This window comes from Galeopterus variegatus, unplaced genomic scaffold, assembly GCF_000696425.1.
Source record: "Galeopterus variegatus unplaced genomic scaffold, G_variegatus-3.0.2 Scaffold2070, whole genome shotgun sequence".
NCBI lineage: Eukaryota > Metazoa > Chordata > Mammalia > Dermoptera > Cynocephalidae > Galeopterus > Galeopterus variegatus.
In genome coordinates this window covers 115,168-131,776 of record NW_007728181.1, presented here as the reverse complement: position 1 = coordinate 131,776, position 16,609 = coordinate 115,168, and the positions used below count along the sequence as shown (strand labels likewise).

At 39.7% G+C, this 16,609-nt stretch overlaps 1 protein-coding gene across 1 annotated transcript in view; it reads right to left on the bottom strand.

Moving 5' to 3' along the window:
* The window catches only part of LOC103596673 (dystrophin-like), a gene marked incomplete at its 5' end in the record, with an annotated part of 285,255 nt that overhangs the window by 155,330 nt on the left and 113,316 nt on the right, over window positions 1–16,609 (bottom strand). Inside the window, one exon of the mRNA XM_008580348.1 lies at window positions 13,658–13,828. Within this exon, the coding sequence (XP_008578570.1) occupies window positions 13,658–13,828 (171 nt within the window). The remainder of the gene's footprint in view (window positions 1–13,657; window positions 13,829–16,609) is intronic.

Below are 16,609 nucleotides of genomic sequence, written 5' to 3'. Positions count from 1 at the left end.
AAAAAAAAAAAAAAAAAAAAAAAAAAAAAAGAAAAGAAAAGAAAAAACAAAACAAAACAAACGAACAAAACAAAACAAATGAACAAAACAAAAATGCCTCAATTAAGAGATGGGCAAAGGATCTAAACAGACATTTCTCAACAGAGGAAAAAGAAATCGAGAATAAGGATCAAGAAAGGATCTAAATAGACAAAAAGAGGAAAAAGAATACAAATGGCTAATGGGCATATGAAAAAATGCTCAGCATCACTAATCATTGGGGAAACGCAAATCAAAACAACAATGAGATACCACCTCACTCCAGTTAAACTGGCTATCATCAAAAAGACTGAGAATAACAAATGCTGGCAAGGATGTGGAGTAAGGGGAACCCTCCTACACTGTTGGTGAGACTGTAAATTAGTACAGCTATTGTGTAAAACAGTATGCAGGTTCCACAAAAAATTAAAAACAGAACTACTGTATGATCCAGCAATCACACTACTGGATATATACCCAAAGGAAATGAAACCAGTCATGTAAAAAAATTATTGCACTCCCATTTTTATTGCAGCACTATTTACTATTGCCAAGTTATGGAATATCTCTCAGTTATAACTGTCCAACAATAAATAAATGGATAAAAAATGTTGTATATTTACTTGATGGAATACTATTCAACTATAGAAAAGAATAAAATCCTGTCCTTGTGGCAACATGGATGGACCTAGAGTAGATTATGTTAAGTGAAGTAAGCCAGGCACAGAAAGACAAATATTACATGATCTTACTCATATAGAGAATCTAAAACAAAAGTTGATATTATAAAGACAGAGAGCAGAACAGTGATTACCAGAGACTGGGGAGGGGAGGAGGGATGAGAAACAGTGAGAGGTTGGCCAGTGGATACAAAATTACAATTAGATAGGAGGAATAAGTTCTGGTGTTGCACAGTAGGGTGACTATGGTTAACAGTTAAGTTTTGTATATTACATTGTTGGGAAAATAGAATAATTGAATCAGGCCCCCTCGCCTGCCTGTCTGGTTGGGTGTGGTGTGGCACATTCTTTGTAAGCAAATTGTGCATGTGTGGGTAGAATTAGTGTGCCTGTGTAGTGCCACGACCTTGGCTGGCATCTGCTTTGGGCATCCACCCTGCACAGCCATGCTCCCCATCCTACTGCTTCCAAGGACCTTTTTGCCAGTTACTTACCTTGGTGGTCTGCGTGTGAAGGGTTTGTGACCCAGTCTGGACAACAGGCTTGAGAGGTCTGTGAGCTCCAGACTCAGACTCAGCTCGACAATTGGCTATGTTGGCAGGACTCCAACATTAGCCTTAGCTCGACAGTTGGCCCAATCAGCAGGATTATGGGCAGGTTAAAGAGCCCGAAAATTGGCATAGTCTGTGAAAGGATTTTGAGCAGGTACAGGAGCCAAAAGCTCTTGGGAGGAGGAGGAAATGTGGCTACTTTTGAACATGTTGTGCCCTATGGCCATATTCCTGTTGACTGGGATCTGGTTGCTTCACACTGTACTGCAAGGCAGCATAGATCAGGTACTACAATGCAAAACCCCTTGGGAGGAGGAGGAAATGTGGCTATCCTTGAGCATGTGGTGCCTGGCGGCCACTTTTCTGCTGACCGGAGCCTGGCTACTGCTAACTATGCTGCAAACTGATCGAGATTTGCAGCAGAAAGCAGAGTTGTTGGAAGCAAGGATGATTATCCTGGAGGATGACATGCAGTGACTGGCCACTCCTGCCTCTCACACCAGGGAAGATGACCAACCCAGTGGTGAGTTGGGGGAAACCATGCATCTCCAGGCACAACCTGTTGTGCATGAGAAATTGAGACATGAGCAGCCTATGGGACTGGATGGACAACTGGTGGGTGATCCACAGGTGACCCAGTTCACCACCTATGTCCTGTATACCCAGGCTGAACTGGTTGACTTAGGGAGACAGTTCAGGCAGAAACATGGGGAGACCCTGAATGCTTCGCTGTTGTATTTATGTGACCTAGGGCTGGATAGGGTGGTATGCTCTGGTGAGGAGATGGAGAAGTTGGCCTCCATTACCATACACCCATCCCTGAGGCAGCGCTGCAGGATAGCCGCAGATATGCATAAGGGTGAGTTAATCACTCCTCTCTGGACTGGGTGAATGCAGCTGCCCGAACCATGTGGGCAAATGCTGGAGAACTGCCCAAGATTGTTAGTAAATGGCAAACATATGTTGAGTTGGTCCAAATCATTTGGGAGCTGGGGATGCAGCAGTCCATGTTTAATGTGAACACTCATGGGCCAGATGATGAAAACTTTACAGGCAGCATGAGAGACATAGTGCTGCAAAATGCCCTATCAACATCTTTTGGGTCACTGATGGCCATACTGGCCCCATACATTGGTCATGCTGTACATGAGGTAATGACCATGATAGCTGGCTTGGGTGAAGTAGAGGAGAGGACACAAGCAAAAGGGGTCCAAAAGGTGGCTAAGACCATACCCCCAAGAAATACTTGGGATTTTATCCCAAAGGGACCAAGCAAGACTAGCCATAAGCGGACATGGCTTGACTTGCTTGCAGCAGGGGTTGATAAAAAGAAAATTGACGGGCAGCCAAATGCAGTCCTGTTTGCCTTGTGGCAGCAATTGCGCCCTGAACAGCATTTTACCAAATGTCAAGAAACAGGTAGCAAGGTATGCTTAGTGGATTTAAAAGACTTTTTGGTTGCTCCCGAGGAGGCAGATGAACTGTTCCATTTTGACTAGGGAGCAGGCCAAAGTACTCGTCTTTTGGGGGCAGGTGAGGACCAAAGGCCTCATGTTGAACTGGCAACATATTGTTTGAGGACAAATGTGCAGCATGTTTTGGCATTGGTGGATATAGGTGCAGAATGTAGCCTGATATATGGCAATCCCGGTAGGTTTCCAGGGGTCACAGGTCATATAGATGGCTACGGAGGACATACTACTGAGGTCAAAGCTGTGTCATTGCCATTGGGCATAGGAAGATTACCTCCTCATGTATATACTGTACATATATATATCCCCAGTAGCTGAATACATCTTGGGTATGGATGTACATTATGGTTTGCACCTGCAAACAACAGTTGGAGAGTTTTGGCTGTGAATAGGGACAGTAAAGCCTGTGTTAATGGGATATGCTAAACATGACCCACAGGTGTTACCCAAGCCAAGACATGTAGTTAATGTAAAGCAGTATCACCTACCAGGAGGATATGCAGAGATAAGTGCTACTATATTGGAGTTACAGAAAGTTGGCATTATTCGTCAGCTCATATCCTATTCAATGTTCTGGTATGGCCAGTGAAAATGCCTGATGGTACCTGGAGAATGACTGTAGATTATCAAGAACTGAACAAAGTAGTGCCTCTTTTGCATGCAGCTGTGCCTTCAGTTCACAAATTGCTGGATCAGCTGATGACTCAGCTGGGAACTTATTATGTACTGGACCTTGCAAATGCTTTTTTCTCTATTTCAATCTCAGCTGATAGCCAAGATCAGTTCACCTTGACCTGGGAAGGAAGGCAGTGGACCTTTCAAGTATTGCCCAAGGTTCTCTGCATATCCCAACCATCTGTCATGGTTTGGTGGCTGAGGACCTAGCCAAGTGGACTAGGCCCAGCATGGTTACTATGTTTCACTACATCGATGATGTGTTACTAACCTCTGATTCTCTTTCAGATTTAACCCAGGCAGCTTCAACACTGTTAAGTCATTTGGAACAATGTGGGTGGGCCATGAACACAGCTAAAGTGCAAAGACCTGGACTGTCAGTCAAATTCCTAGGAGTGGTCTGGTTGGGTAAGATGAGGGTCATCCCAGAAGCTGTTATAGATAAGATACAGGCATACCCTCAACCCACAACTATAGCTCAGCTACAGACATATTTGGGACTTTGGGGGTATTGGAGAGCTTTTGTACCCCATATGGCCCAAATAGCACACCCACTGTATGCATTAACAAAGAAAGGAGCTCTCTGGGATTGGACTGAGGAAGTAGAACAGGCTTATTGGGCTTAAAAAAGGGCAATAGAGCAAGTACAGGCTTTACAAGTGGCCAACCCAACTAAGCCATTTGAGTTAGATGTACATATAACCCAGGAGGGGTTAGGATGGGGTTTGTGGCAGAGACAAGACTGATTCCACACACCTGTAGGATTCTGGTCTCAGCTCTGGAAGGGTGCTGAAGTGTGTTATACCCTAACATAAAAGCAGTTAGCAGCTGTGTATTCTGCCTTGATGGCCATTGAAGCTATCACAGGAACTGCCAAAGTCCTAGTAAGGACTACATACCACATACTAGGTTGGCTGCTCACATGGGCAACCAACCCTAAAATGGGTGTAGTTCAGACTCCCACTCTGTCTGAGCATATATAGAGCTTATATAGAACAAAGGAGCACTGTGTCAATGAGTCCTCTGTCCAAAGAGTTGCAGACTGTGCTAGGCCCAGTAGAGGTTGTGGAGGAAACTTTGGCACAACCGTTACCCATGGAGGTGGAGTCTACCCCCTTCCATGAGGGACAGGGACCTATCACAGAGCAAACTTGTTATACTGATGGCTCTAGCATGGGACCTTCAGCATTGTGGAGAGCTGTTTCTGTCCAGCCCTTAACAGATACCATGTGGTATGAAAATGGCACAGGGCAAAGCAGTCAATGGGCTGAACTGAGAGCAGTATGAATGGTGATAAAAAAATGAGCCTGAGCTATCTGTACTGACAGCTGGGCTGTGTACAAAGGTTTAACTGTTTGGATTTCTACTTGGAAGTATCAATGGTGGATGGTCAGCCACCAACCCCTGAGGGGACAAGCAATGTGGCAAGAGCTATGGAGTTAGGACATGAAAAAGAAGTAACTATTTTCCATGTCACAGGACACTTCCCCTTAGCCAGTCCAGGAAATGAAGAAGCTAATGCCTTGGCTACGGTGTGATGGCTGGAGAGAGCCCCAGCTGCTAATGTACCCCAGTGGTTATATCGGTGAATGCAGCATGCTGGTAGTAAAACCATGTGGATGGTGGCTCATAGATGGGCCTTGCCTATAAAATGGGAAGATGTAGTGAATGCCTGTCGTGCTTTTCCAGTATGTGCTCAAGAGAGTCCACAGCCCCAGTGGGAACCCCATACAGATGGGCAAATAACTCGAGGAAGGGTGCCCCTGACTCGATGGCAAGTGGACTTTGGCGGACCACTGCAAGGAGAGAGAATTTCAGATACATCTTCACTCCTGTTGATACAGCTACTGGTCTTCTGTTTATATGGCCTTGTAAGGCCCCAGACCAGGTAAACACTGTGAAGGCATTGAATAGCCTTACTGCCATGTATGGCCAACCTGTAGTCATAGAGAGTGATAATGGAACCCACTTTACTGGACATGGGGTTCAGAGGTGGGCCTCCCAGTTGTCCATTCAGTGGAAGTTACATGTGCCATATCCTCCCCAGGCAGCGGGAATGATGGAACAGTGCAATGATCTTTTTAAAAAAGGGACTAAGGCTATCTACCCAACCCCCATCCCTGAAGGGGTGGACACAGTGATTATGGCTGACAGTCAGAATTATAAAGGAGAGACCCCGCAAGGGCGGACCCTCTCCCATGGAAGCTCTGTTGCATAGGGCTGCAGCACCCATACAACTGCAAGTCACTACTAAAGATAAGCTTTTGAAGCCAGGATATGGCAAGAGTGGAAATATTCTCTTACCGGCCCAAACCTGTTTGTACCAGGGACAGACAGTAGTAGTACAATGGGAATGGTCTTAGAGAATAACCCCCCCCCCCATATACACTGGATATGTCTAATAGGGCCTTGGGGAAAAGGATTAGAGGATCTTTCACATTGGGTGACAAGTACCTGGCCTCCTCAAGCAAAGATAATGTGGCCTAGAACAGATAAGCACTCTATTCCAAAGGACACATTTGTATTATCATTATGGTCAATTATGAGTTCCCCTGTACTGTTACATGTAGAACCTTCAGATCCAACAGTGTTGGCAGATAAAGTATGGTACCATAAACCGGGTAAGATACCTATTCCTGCAACCATCCTTTCTCAGGATGGTAAAACTGGCATGTATCTTACCAGAGGGGCAAGAACTTCCCCTATTGGTACCAATAACTCATCTGTCTTTCGCCCATATTGTTCTGGCTGCAGGCGCTGAACCAGAGTCATGTGACTGGTATGTTGGCCTACTGAATGTGTGTTGAACTGCCCAGCAGTATGACTGCAGGATTCACATGGAGGATCAGACCAATAGTGACTACTAACCGGACATATGTGGCTAATAGTTAAAAGGACAGAACTACTAGCTTTAAGGCATATTGAACAGACAACAGGTTATGTAAATGCAAGGGTCATTTATATCCTTACTAAGGGAACATCCTGGAAGATTCTGAATGCATAGATTATACGGTGAGGGACCCTGAAGGGATGGATTGTTGGGAAAATAGAATAATTTAATCAGGCCCCCTCGCCTGCCCCTCTGGTTGGTGGTGGTGTGGCACATTCTTTGTAAGCAAATCGTGCATGTGTGGGTGGAGTTTGTGCACCTGTACAGTGCCATGACCTGGGCTGGCGTCCGCCTCCAGTGTCTGCCCTGTGCAGCCATGCTCCCCAATCTACGGCTTCCAAGGACCTTTTTGCCATTTACCTAGCTTGGAGACCTGCGTGTGAAGGGTTTGTGACCCAGTCTGGACAATGGGCTTGAGGCGTCTGTGAGCTCCAGACCCAGCCTTAGCTTGACAATTGGCTACATCGGCAGGATTCTGACATTAGCTTTAGCTCGACAGTTGGCCCAGTCAGCAGGATTATGAGCAGGTAAAAGAGCCCAACATACATAATAGAGCAGAAGCTTTTAAATGTTCTTGCCACAAAGAAATAATAAATGCATGAGGTGATGGTTAAATTGACTACCCTGACCCTATCATTATACTACATATATATGTATCAAAACATCACATTGTTCCACATTAATACATACAATTAGATGTCAACTAAAATAAATACATTTAAAAAAATACCACAACAAGACTACTCCATAATCATTTCTGAATACACACAAAAACATAAACATTGCACAAAAAATAAAATACCAAACATTCCCCTATCCTGCTTAATATGTAACTAGTACTTCTTTATCAATTACATCTTCGGCATAACTCTAGTCTTCTCTCCTTCTGGCCAAGATAAGATACTCAATCATAGAGTTACCCCTATTCACTAACAGCAAGCAATCCAAAGTAAAACCCTTAAACCCTCTCGCACATTACCCAACACAAGCCCAAATCCTATAATGGTTCTTTTCCTACACACCCCACATTTCTCCAGTGTGTGTATTTTCCCTCATTGCAACAGGTAATAAACCCAACTTGTTTAACTACAGGAGAACTGTTGTTGGTCTTTGGTTGGAAGATATTTACACACTTCAGCTTCCAATGTGTACATGCATTTTAGAAACACACACACATATGGGCCGGCCCGGTGGCACACTGCTACAGTGCACCGCTTGGGAGCGCGGCGGCGCTCCCGCCAAGAGTTTGGATCCCACATACAGACCGGCCGCTCACTGGCTGAGCGAGGTGCGGGCGCGACACCGAGGGTTGCGATCCCATTGCTGGCCACGAAAAAAAGACAAAAAGGAAAAAAAAAAAAAAAAAAAAAAGAAACACACACACATAGACACACACTCACAGGCACACACACATTGTATCTTTATTCTGGGTTCTTCAAGAGGCCATCCATGAGATGAACTTTCAATCACAATTAGTTTATGTGTATGTGAGATTTAAAGGAAAGACAAGTATAGCAGAATGGGGAATGGAGATGGGAAAGAGAAGATAGATTATAAGGGTATATTTATTAAGGACAGCAACTGCTGTTGGTGACAAAAAAAAAAAAAAGAAAAAAAAAAAAAAAAAAAAAAAAAGAAACACACACACATAGACACACACTCACAGGCACACACACATTGTATCTTTATTCTGGGTTCTTCAAGAGGCCATCCATGAGATGAACTTTCAATCACAATTAGTTTATGTGTATGTGAGATTTAAAGGAAAGACAAGTATAGCAGAATGGGGAATGGAGATGGGAAAGAGAAGATAGATTATAAGGGTATATTTATTAAGGACAGCAACTGCTGTTGGTGACTGGAGTTTAATCCTGTTGGAAAGCTCTAAGAAATATACACTTCAGGGTTATCTCACTCTGGGGTGAGCCAACTGAGGTATTATTTATATATCACCTCCCATCTTTGGTTGAAGTCTGTTAGGGGAATGTTAATTTCCTGGCACTTGCAGCCTGCCACATAGGTAAGAAAGTGAGATTCAGTGGCCACAGAAAGCCCTCAGGTAAAGAAATGCAGGTTCTGGCAGTTGGAAGTTGAGCTTGCATACAATGTAGTGCTGAGAGTAAGGGGGTATAGGTAAAACACAGACAAGATGAGCTATAAAATGCCTTTATATATTTCAGCAAAATCAATTTTTTGGGTTTAGTTCCACAATTCCTTAAAAGTATATAGTGTGATGGCAAATGCAAGTTGTTTTGATTATAAAATGTTTGCCTTTAATGATTTTAATTTAATTGATTGAATTTTTTTTTCCAATTTTCTAAATAAATCAGTTTTTTGGCATTGCTGTGCATGGGTTTGTTTCTCTACCAATCATATTTTGACTGTAATAATTATAGCATTATCACCAGCTCTGACAATCATACATCATTTAATATGTGCTTCTGTGTGTACTATGCCAGCCATGTGATATGTTCCAGCTCTTTGGATCTTTAACAAAACCTTCTGAGATGAGTTTTGTTATCTCTATATTAGACATCAGAAAACTGAGGCTCAGAGAGTTAAAGTAAATCATCTTGGGAGTTACATCTTTTCTTTCTCATAGTTTCTGTTAAGCCCGTCTCAAATCCTTCATGAGATGAGAAAGGAACACATCGTTGTGGATCCAGTGAAGGAAATTAAAATTTACACAAGTTATAAAAAAAACCAAGCAAACTATATAAAAATGCAGAACAAGAACAAGACACACTTTTTCCCTGATTTTTAGGTATTCATATACTCTTTAAAAAGAAGAAAAAAACAGCCTTAGACATTGGGAAACTTTCAGAGAAAAAAGAGAGCAAATTTTATTAACCCAGGTAGATATGAAAAAAGGAGATCATTAATTTTTCTACTGTGAGAAAAGGTAGAAAGCTAACTGACTGGTATAGTTTAGACATAATTCTCATTTTAAAAATGATGGCTCTTGTTCTCTTTTTTCCCATGAGTCTAACCATGATATGCTTATACATCTTTCATTTTCAATATCTTGAACCAGTGTTTCTCAAAGTACGGTTCCTCAGCATCACCTGAAAACTACTGAGAAGTAAAAAAATCTCATGCCCTACCCCAGACTCACAGACTCAGGAATTCTGGGGGTGGGCTCAACAATCTGTGTTTTTAAAGAAGTCTTCCAGCTGATTCTGGTGTTCAGTCAAGTGTGAGAATCACTGCTCTAGCGATTATACAAATGAATTTATGTATTTAATATCCTTATTCTATAGGTAAATTCTGTTAAGCACTAGGACTAGAATTACAGTAGATTAAAAAAGAAAAAAAGAAAAAAATAGTTAAAAATGAAATTCCGGAGGTTTTTTTTTTTTTTTTTTTTTTTAAGAAGGTTTTAGTATAAAATTTCACCATATAGTCATTGCCAATCTCCAAAAGAGTTTTGAAGTCAGATGTTGTTTATCAAACACTCCCCTCAGTTCTTTCATGTCAACAGAAAAGTTTCGTTTACAGGGAAAAAATAACTTATCAAAACAGCACTGTCATTCTGAAGTAAAATACAGGAAAGAAAATAAACAGAAGGAAGTGTCTACTTTTTCTCTGAGTAAATCAGGGAGAGATGTCAAAGTAGGTCTGTTAGTATCTTTTGGCAATAAAGATAAATCTGCTCTAAATATCAGCATAGGTGGAAGTCTGCACAAGGCACTCCAGGTAGTACCTTCCAGGCAGTGAATTTGATCTAAAGAGATTGCCTAGACTGGCAGGCCAAAAACTCAAGAAACAGGATCTTCCTGTCAATTCCCTCGGCTATTGTTGCCAGAGGCTTCTCGAGCTTTTCCTCTTTTCAATATCCTTCCCATACTGCACCAATTGGGTAGTTAGATCAATTATTTAAACATGCCAATCAATGAGGACAAATTGGTTGAACCACTCATTTCAGGAATTGTTTTTAAAATTTTAAAATTTGAGACAGTCTACTCTCCAGCACTGGAAAATAGAAGGAATCTGATTGGGTGGTTGGTCAGAGAGGCAAACTGCTCAAGGAGAGAGGGAAGAGGGTCAGAAGAGGGACTGAATGAAACTAAGAAACCCAGAAGAAACAGAGCAGCTGAATGCAAGCTGACTGCTGACTGCTTACTTAGGGATGTGACATACTGGCTATATAGTAATAGAAGAGGTGGTGAGAACAGATCATAAGGAACTGAGATATGGAGGAAAGGCCACATTGGTGGCACACAATTCGTGAATATAATGGAACGGAATGCAGTGGAATGGAATGGAATAGGAAAGAATAGAATAGGGTGATAAAAAGACAGAATAGCTGAAAATGGAATGGGATGGGATGAAATACTTTCAATCCTACTGTTTTACTACAGACATAACCTTTGGCTATGGCTAATTTATTTGACCTGTCTGGGGATTTCAGTGATCAGCAGACAGAGAGGGTTGGACTGCATTACTTCCTAAGTACCTTCTAGCTCTCACATTCTGATATAATTTTCCTCATGGTGACCTCTCCACAGTCAAATTTAAAATCATGATGATCTTTTGTTTGAAACCCTCCAATGACTTCCCCATTTCACTTAGAATAAAAACCCCTGTGATATCTCACAATACTAATGGATATCTGCCAACCCCCTCAAACTCACCTCAGGTCATTTATCACATATTTTACTTCCCTCAGACATGCATGACTCTTTCTCTTTCTAGTTAGCCTCACAGTCATGGCAGAAGCTATTCTCTCTGATTGGAATGTACTTCCATGATATTGTTTTAAATACTTGGCTTGTTCCTGTGATTCAGATCTCTCACATTAAATATAATTCCTCACAAATGTCCTACAAATGCTAAAATAGCATCCCTATCCCCTGCCAGAACACTAATCATTCTCTATTTTACAATTCTGGCTTATTTTTTTAGGCAAATTATCATAATTTAAAAAGTTTTTTTTTTTTTCCCATTCATTACCTGTCCCCCCAGAGTAGAATGTAAATTCCAAGAAGGCAGGTAGTGGTCTTGCTCACCATTATATTCAGTATTTAGAAAGATGTTTGGCACATAGTGTAGTGCTACGGCTAATGTTGGAATCCTGTCCATATAGTCAATTGTAGAGCTCTTAATCCTGTTCATGATGCCAATTGCAAAGCTACATGAATACGCCAGTTGTCGGGCTCTTTTACCTGCCAGTAATCCCGTACTGACTGCACCAATTGTAAAGCTAGGGCTGGGGCTGGAGCTCACAGACCCCTCAAGTCCATTGTACAGACTGGGTCACAAACCCTTCACATGCCACGCTGGGTCACCAGACCCCTCACATGCCAGGCTGGGTCATTAGACTCCTCACATGCAGGTCTATGAGCTAGGTAACCGGCAAAAAGGTCCTTGGAAGCCATAGGTGAAGAAAGCATGGCTGCATGGTGCAGCAGTGGCCATCTCAGGCAGTAGTCAGCCAGCATTCTTCACAAACTCTGAAGACCACAAGAATAGCAACAAAACTAAAAAGATACATTGGCATGCATGAACACTAACTCCACACACACATACTCACAATTTGCTTACAAACGAATTGCTGAACCACACCCAACCAGACCCCAGGTGATGGTCCTTACCAAACCATTCTATTTTCCCAACACATAGTAAGGATGCAATAAGTATTTGTTGATAAATAAATTAAATATATGTAGTATTGCTAGATTAGAATGATTTTTTAGTTTCTAATACTGTAGAAACTATTACTGTTTACCCAAATTCAATCTTTCTTATAGGTTTTAATTTTACTTTCAACATTTGACTCAAGTTACACGATAGATTCAGTGTTTAAACTTCTGAGTTTTAATGTGAGAACTTTCTGCTGCTAACTATAACAAATATTTATAAATGATAATGTAAATTACATAATAAAGCATACTTAATTAATTCTTACCATGTAGCAACAATGATAATCATTATTAAAATCATACCTGTCGAGTTTGGGGCATTTACTTTGTGCCAGGTATTGTGTTAGGACTTTTATGTTTCATCCTTCTAATAATTCTGAAAAGCAAGCATTCTAATACCCAGTTCACAAATGGGGGGATTGAAGCTCAGTGAGTTTACACAACTCACCTAAGTTTACAGATTTGGTAAGGGGTCAAACCAGGTTTTAAACCCAAGTGCCTGGCTTCACAATTTGCCCATGAGGACTCCAACCAAAAAAATCTATTAATATTTCACACAGGTTAGTATGGTTGGATTATGTGTTATTGCTAGTCAATAAAAGTAATAGTTATCATTATAGCTACAAATCATTGACTGCCCACTCTGAGTTAGGCAATTTACTGACGTGTAAGTTTCTATTCTCAGTTCATACATTCAAGTTAGAATCTTTGTAGATACAGTAGAGGACTATGTTGACTACTGAATTTCCCAAGACCGTACTGAAATGCCATTGTATAGATTTAATTCTAGGTGTTGGGAAAATAGAATAATTTAATCAGGCTCCCTTGCCTGCCTGTCAGGTTGGGGGTCGTGCAGCACATTCTTTGTAAACAAATTGTGGGGTGGGGGTGGAGTTAGTGCACCTGTGCGGTGCCGTGACCTTGGCTGGCATCTGCCTTGGGCATCGACCTGCGTGGCCATGCTCTTGAACCTACAGCTTCCAAAGTCCTTTTTGCTGGTTACCTACCTCATAGACCTGCGTGTGAGGGGTCTGGGGACCCAGCCTGGCATGTGAAGGGTTTGTGACTCAGTCTGTGAATGGGCTTGATGGGTGTGTGAGTTCCAGACCCAGCCCTAGCTCAACAATTGGCCCAGTCAGCAGGATTACGGGCAGGTAAAAGAGCACAACACTAGGCCCCACCTCCAAGTCCATGCTACATACCAGTTTCCTTCATCAATCAAATGTTATTCTTATTTTTTATTCTATTTTTTCAAGAGAAGTACATATAAACTCAGTCTTTTTATCCATATTAAAGGCCATCAGTTAAAATATTTAGTACTTCCAATTTGTAAGAAACCCCTTTAAATTACTAAATTAACACAGATTTTTCACTTCTTTTTTGAAATGACCCTTTCAATAATACTTTGTCAGTTTCAACTTGATTTTTCATCTGCTAGAAACAGCTAATGGGATCAGCTGATTCCACTCTCTTAATACTATATAATTTCAAGGTAATAATCTTTCAAACTGTGATTGTCGATATTTACATTTTGACCACAATGCTTTAAAATTAATAAACAGTTTAAGGCTTTTACATAATGTATACCAAACTTGAGTTTAAATTAATTAAAAATCAACCTATATAATTAAAGCAAGAAAAGAGCAGATTGTGCAGAATCACAATTTCAAGCAATGCTGCATTTCTTTCCTTTTTTCTTCTTTGCTTTGTTTAATTTTGTTTATTTTACCTGCATCTCTTCAACTGCTGTCTGTAATTCATCCGGAGTTTTATATTCGAAATCTCTCTCTAGATATTCTTCTTCAGCTTGCGTCATCCATTCATGCATCTCTGATAGATCTTTCTGAAGGCTTATAGTTTTATCCAAACCTCCCTTTAAGGCTTCTTTTCTCGCACAGACCTTCCATAGAACAAACAAGCAAGCAAAGTATGACTATTGATAATGACAATACATTATCATTGTATCATTATTGAGCAGTCTTTAAATAACAGAAAGCTTAGATATTAAAGATAAAGCAAGAAATAAAAAGCATCTACCCTAAGTGAATCACTGTGCAGTATATGCATATATTGAAACAACACACTGTACCCCAGAAATATGTAAATGTTAAAATAAAAAAAATAAAAATTAAAACGAAGCAAAAAGCTTATATACATAAGAAAAATAACCTATGGAGATTGGATACCCTTAATTTCACATAAGTTTGAAAATAAGATACTTGGCATACTTAATAAAATAAACAGATTGCCCTATGAAAATAATCTATTTGGTGTGTGTGGAAATGTTTCTTTGTGTGTGTGTGAACAGAGAAAAAACATTTTTCATACTATGTTTTAGCTGAAAAATTAATTTTATTGGCACACATAGAATTAATAATAATTTGTGCTCTTTGATTCTATTTTATGATTTCAAATATCCTGGGAACTTAACAATTATATATCTACAGATAACTCTCATAAATCAAAAAGAAAAAATGGAAAATGTATAAAATAAGTAGTTAGGTAACTAACAGAAAGAAGATAATACATGGTCATGCATAAATGTGTATACACACACACACACACATACATATATATATTTATAGTGTATGTGTGTGTGTGTAAAGGATGTCACAATGTCACTCATCGTTGAACGATTGCAAATTAAAATGAATTAATGCATTTTCACATGTAAGATAGACAAAAAAACACAATTAATGAAGATGCCTAGTTTGGCCAAAGATGTGTGTGGTTATAAGAAATTTCTGCTTTTTAAACTCTCATACATTTCTGAAATATTAAGACCTCACAAAAAACGTATTACTTATTAACCAGAAAAACAGCAAAACTTAAAATATCTAAAAGAAAATCAGATATGCTAATAGCCTGTTGCAAAGCACGCTGTAATTATAATGATTATATGCAGTGCTTTACTCCCACTTGAGAAAGTAATTCCATTCTAGTGATGACATTAATTCTCTCTTGAATTTAACAGGGTTCTATATCTTAAGTAACAGAGTTGTAATAGTAAAGTTTTAGTATATAATGCATAATTTTAGTAAAATGAAGTTTTCATGTACTTTACCCAATACTAAAGATGTGTAGAACCAACATCACATTAATTCTTCTCATAATCTACAACCATATCAAACCTAATACAGTTATGCTGATTTTAAGTTCTATACTTTCCTAGGTGAATGTAATACCTAGTCTATTGCAATGTAAATAAATGTTTCAATGTGACACATCTAGAATTATGTCTGACAATTATACTAGTAGAGTCATAAATGTTGTTTTGCATAATCAATGACCCTATAGTAAGCCTAAGGAAACATGCTTTTAAATTTCTAAATAGATACTCTGCTCTGCTATAATCTTTTGAGGTAGTTGGTGAAGCTACAAAAATATTAGACTGACTAATGAAAGGTAGCTAGGATGTGTAGTAAAAAAATATTGCATGCTTTAAAACTAAACCAGAGGAAAGGAAACAGAAGTGAATTTTGTTTTGTTTTGTTTTGTTTTTTAAGAATAGAAAGGTCATTCTGAGATGATAGTATCAGTGTATTGGGAAGAACTCCAGCTTTGGAATCAAGGTACCTAGGCTCAATTCCTAGCAAGCTAAGTGAATCCAGAAACATCACTTTATTTCTCTTTATCTCAGCTTCATAACTAACCTAACGGTTGAACCAGATGATTTCCAAGGTCTTTTTCAAGTTTAACATTTTACAGCTCTATGACTGATCAGACAGAGAGATACAGAAAAATGTGTGACTTCATGTCAGAAGGATTTCTGTGAAAAGGTTTTGGTTAAAATGACAATTTTTCCTTATCTTTATCACATTAGTTATTCCGACACCCTTGACTTAAGCTGCCCAATCTACTGTACTGTTTCAGCTGATTATATTACTGTCTCATAATAGATAAATAGAAAATTCTTTACGTTTTCTGTTCTAGATCTTGTAAATCTAACATTTAGCACTTCTCCTCCCCACTTTTTAAGCTCTGATCTCAGAACAACAGATGCCTTTGGTCTTGTCCAAGGTCAATAACGTTTGTTCAAAGCTGATTCTGTGAAGTCAGTCCTCCCCATACCTTTCCTTTATATTACCCTGGATTTATAATTTCTTCAAATTCTCTCTCATCTTTTTTTAGGTCATCCTATAAATATATGTTCATGGACTCTCTGCCTCCCCTGTGATTAAAAAAATAAATAAGTAAACATTATCTTACCACAACTCAACCCAGTTAATATTTTATGAAACAGCAGTCTGCTCTTGTCTTGTTTTCTGACCTCTTAAATTTCCTCACCTGCAATCTGTCTTCCACCCTCACCACTCTACTGCAACTCCTTTAACTAAAAGACCATCACAGATTTTCTAATTTTAAACCTAATGTACACTTTTCAAACCATTTGTTCCCTTACCCCTCTATAATTCAGAATTTATGTCTCTGTAGCATTTGAGTCCCATATTTATACCTGGATTCTTGAAACCCCTTACTTTTTGACATCACAGTTTTTGCATTTATTGATTTCTCTGGTTGTTTTATTTTCTCAGTTGCCTTGCTGGGTTTCTTATACTTTCTGACATTTAAATATTAATGTTTCCCTGAGTTCTGTTGCTATTTCTCTTCTCCTATCATTGGAATCTCTATTTTAAAAACATTTTCCTGTTCAATTTCTTTCTCACATATTAAGTGGAGT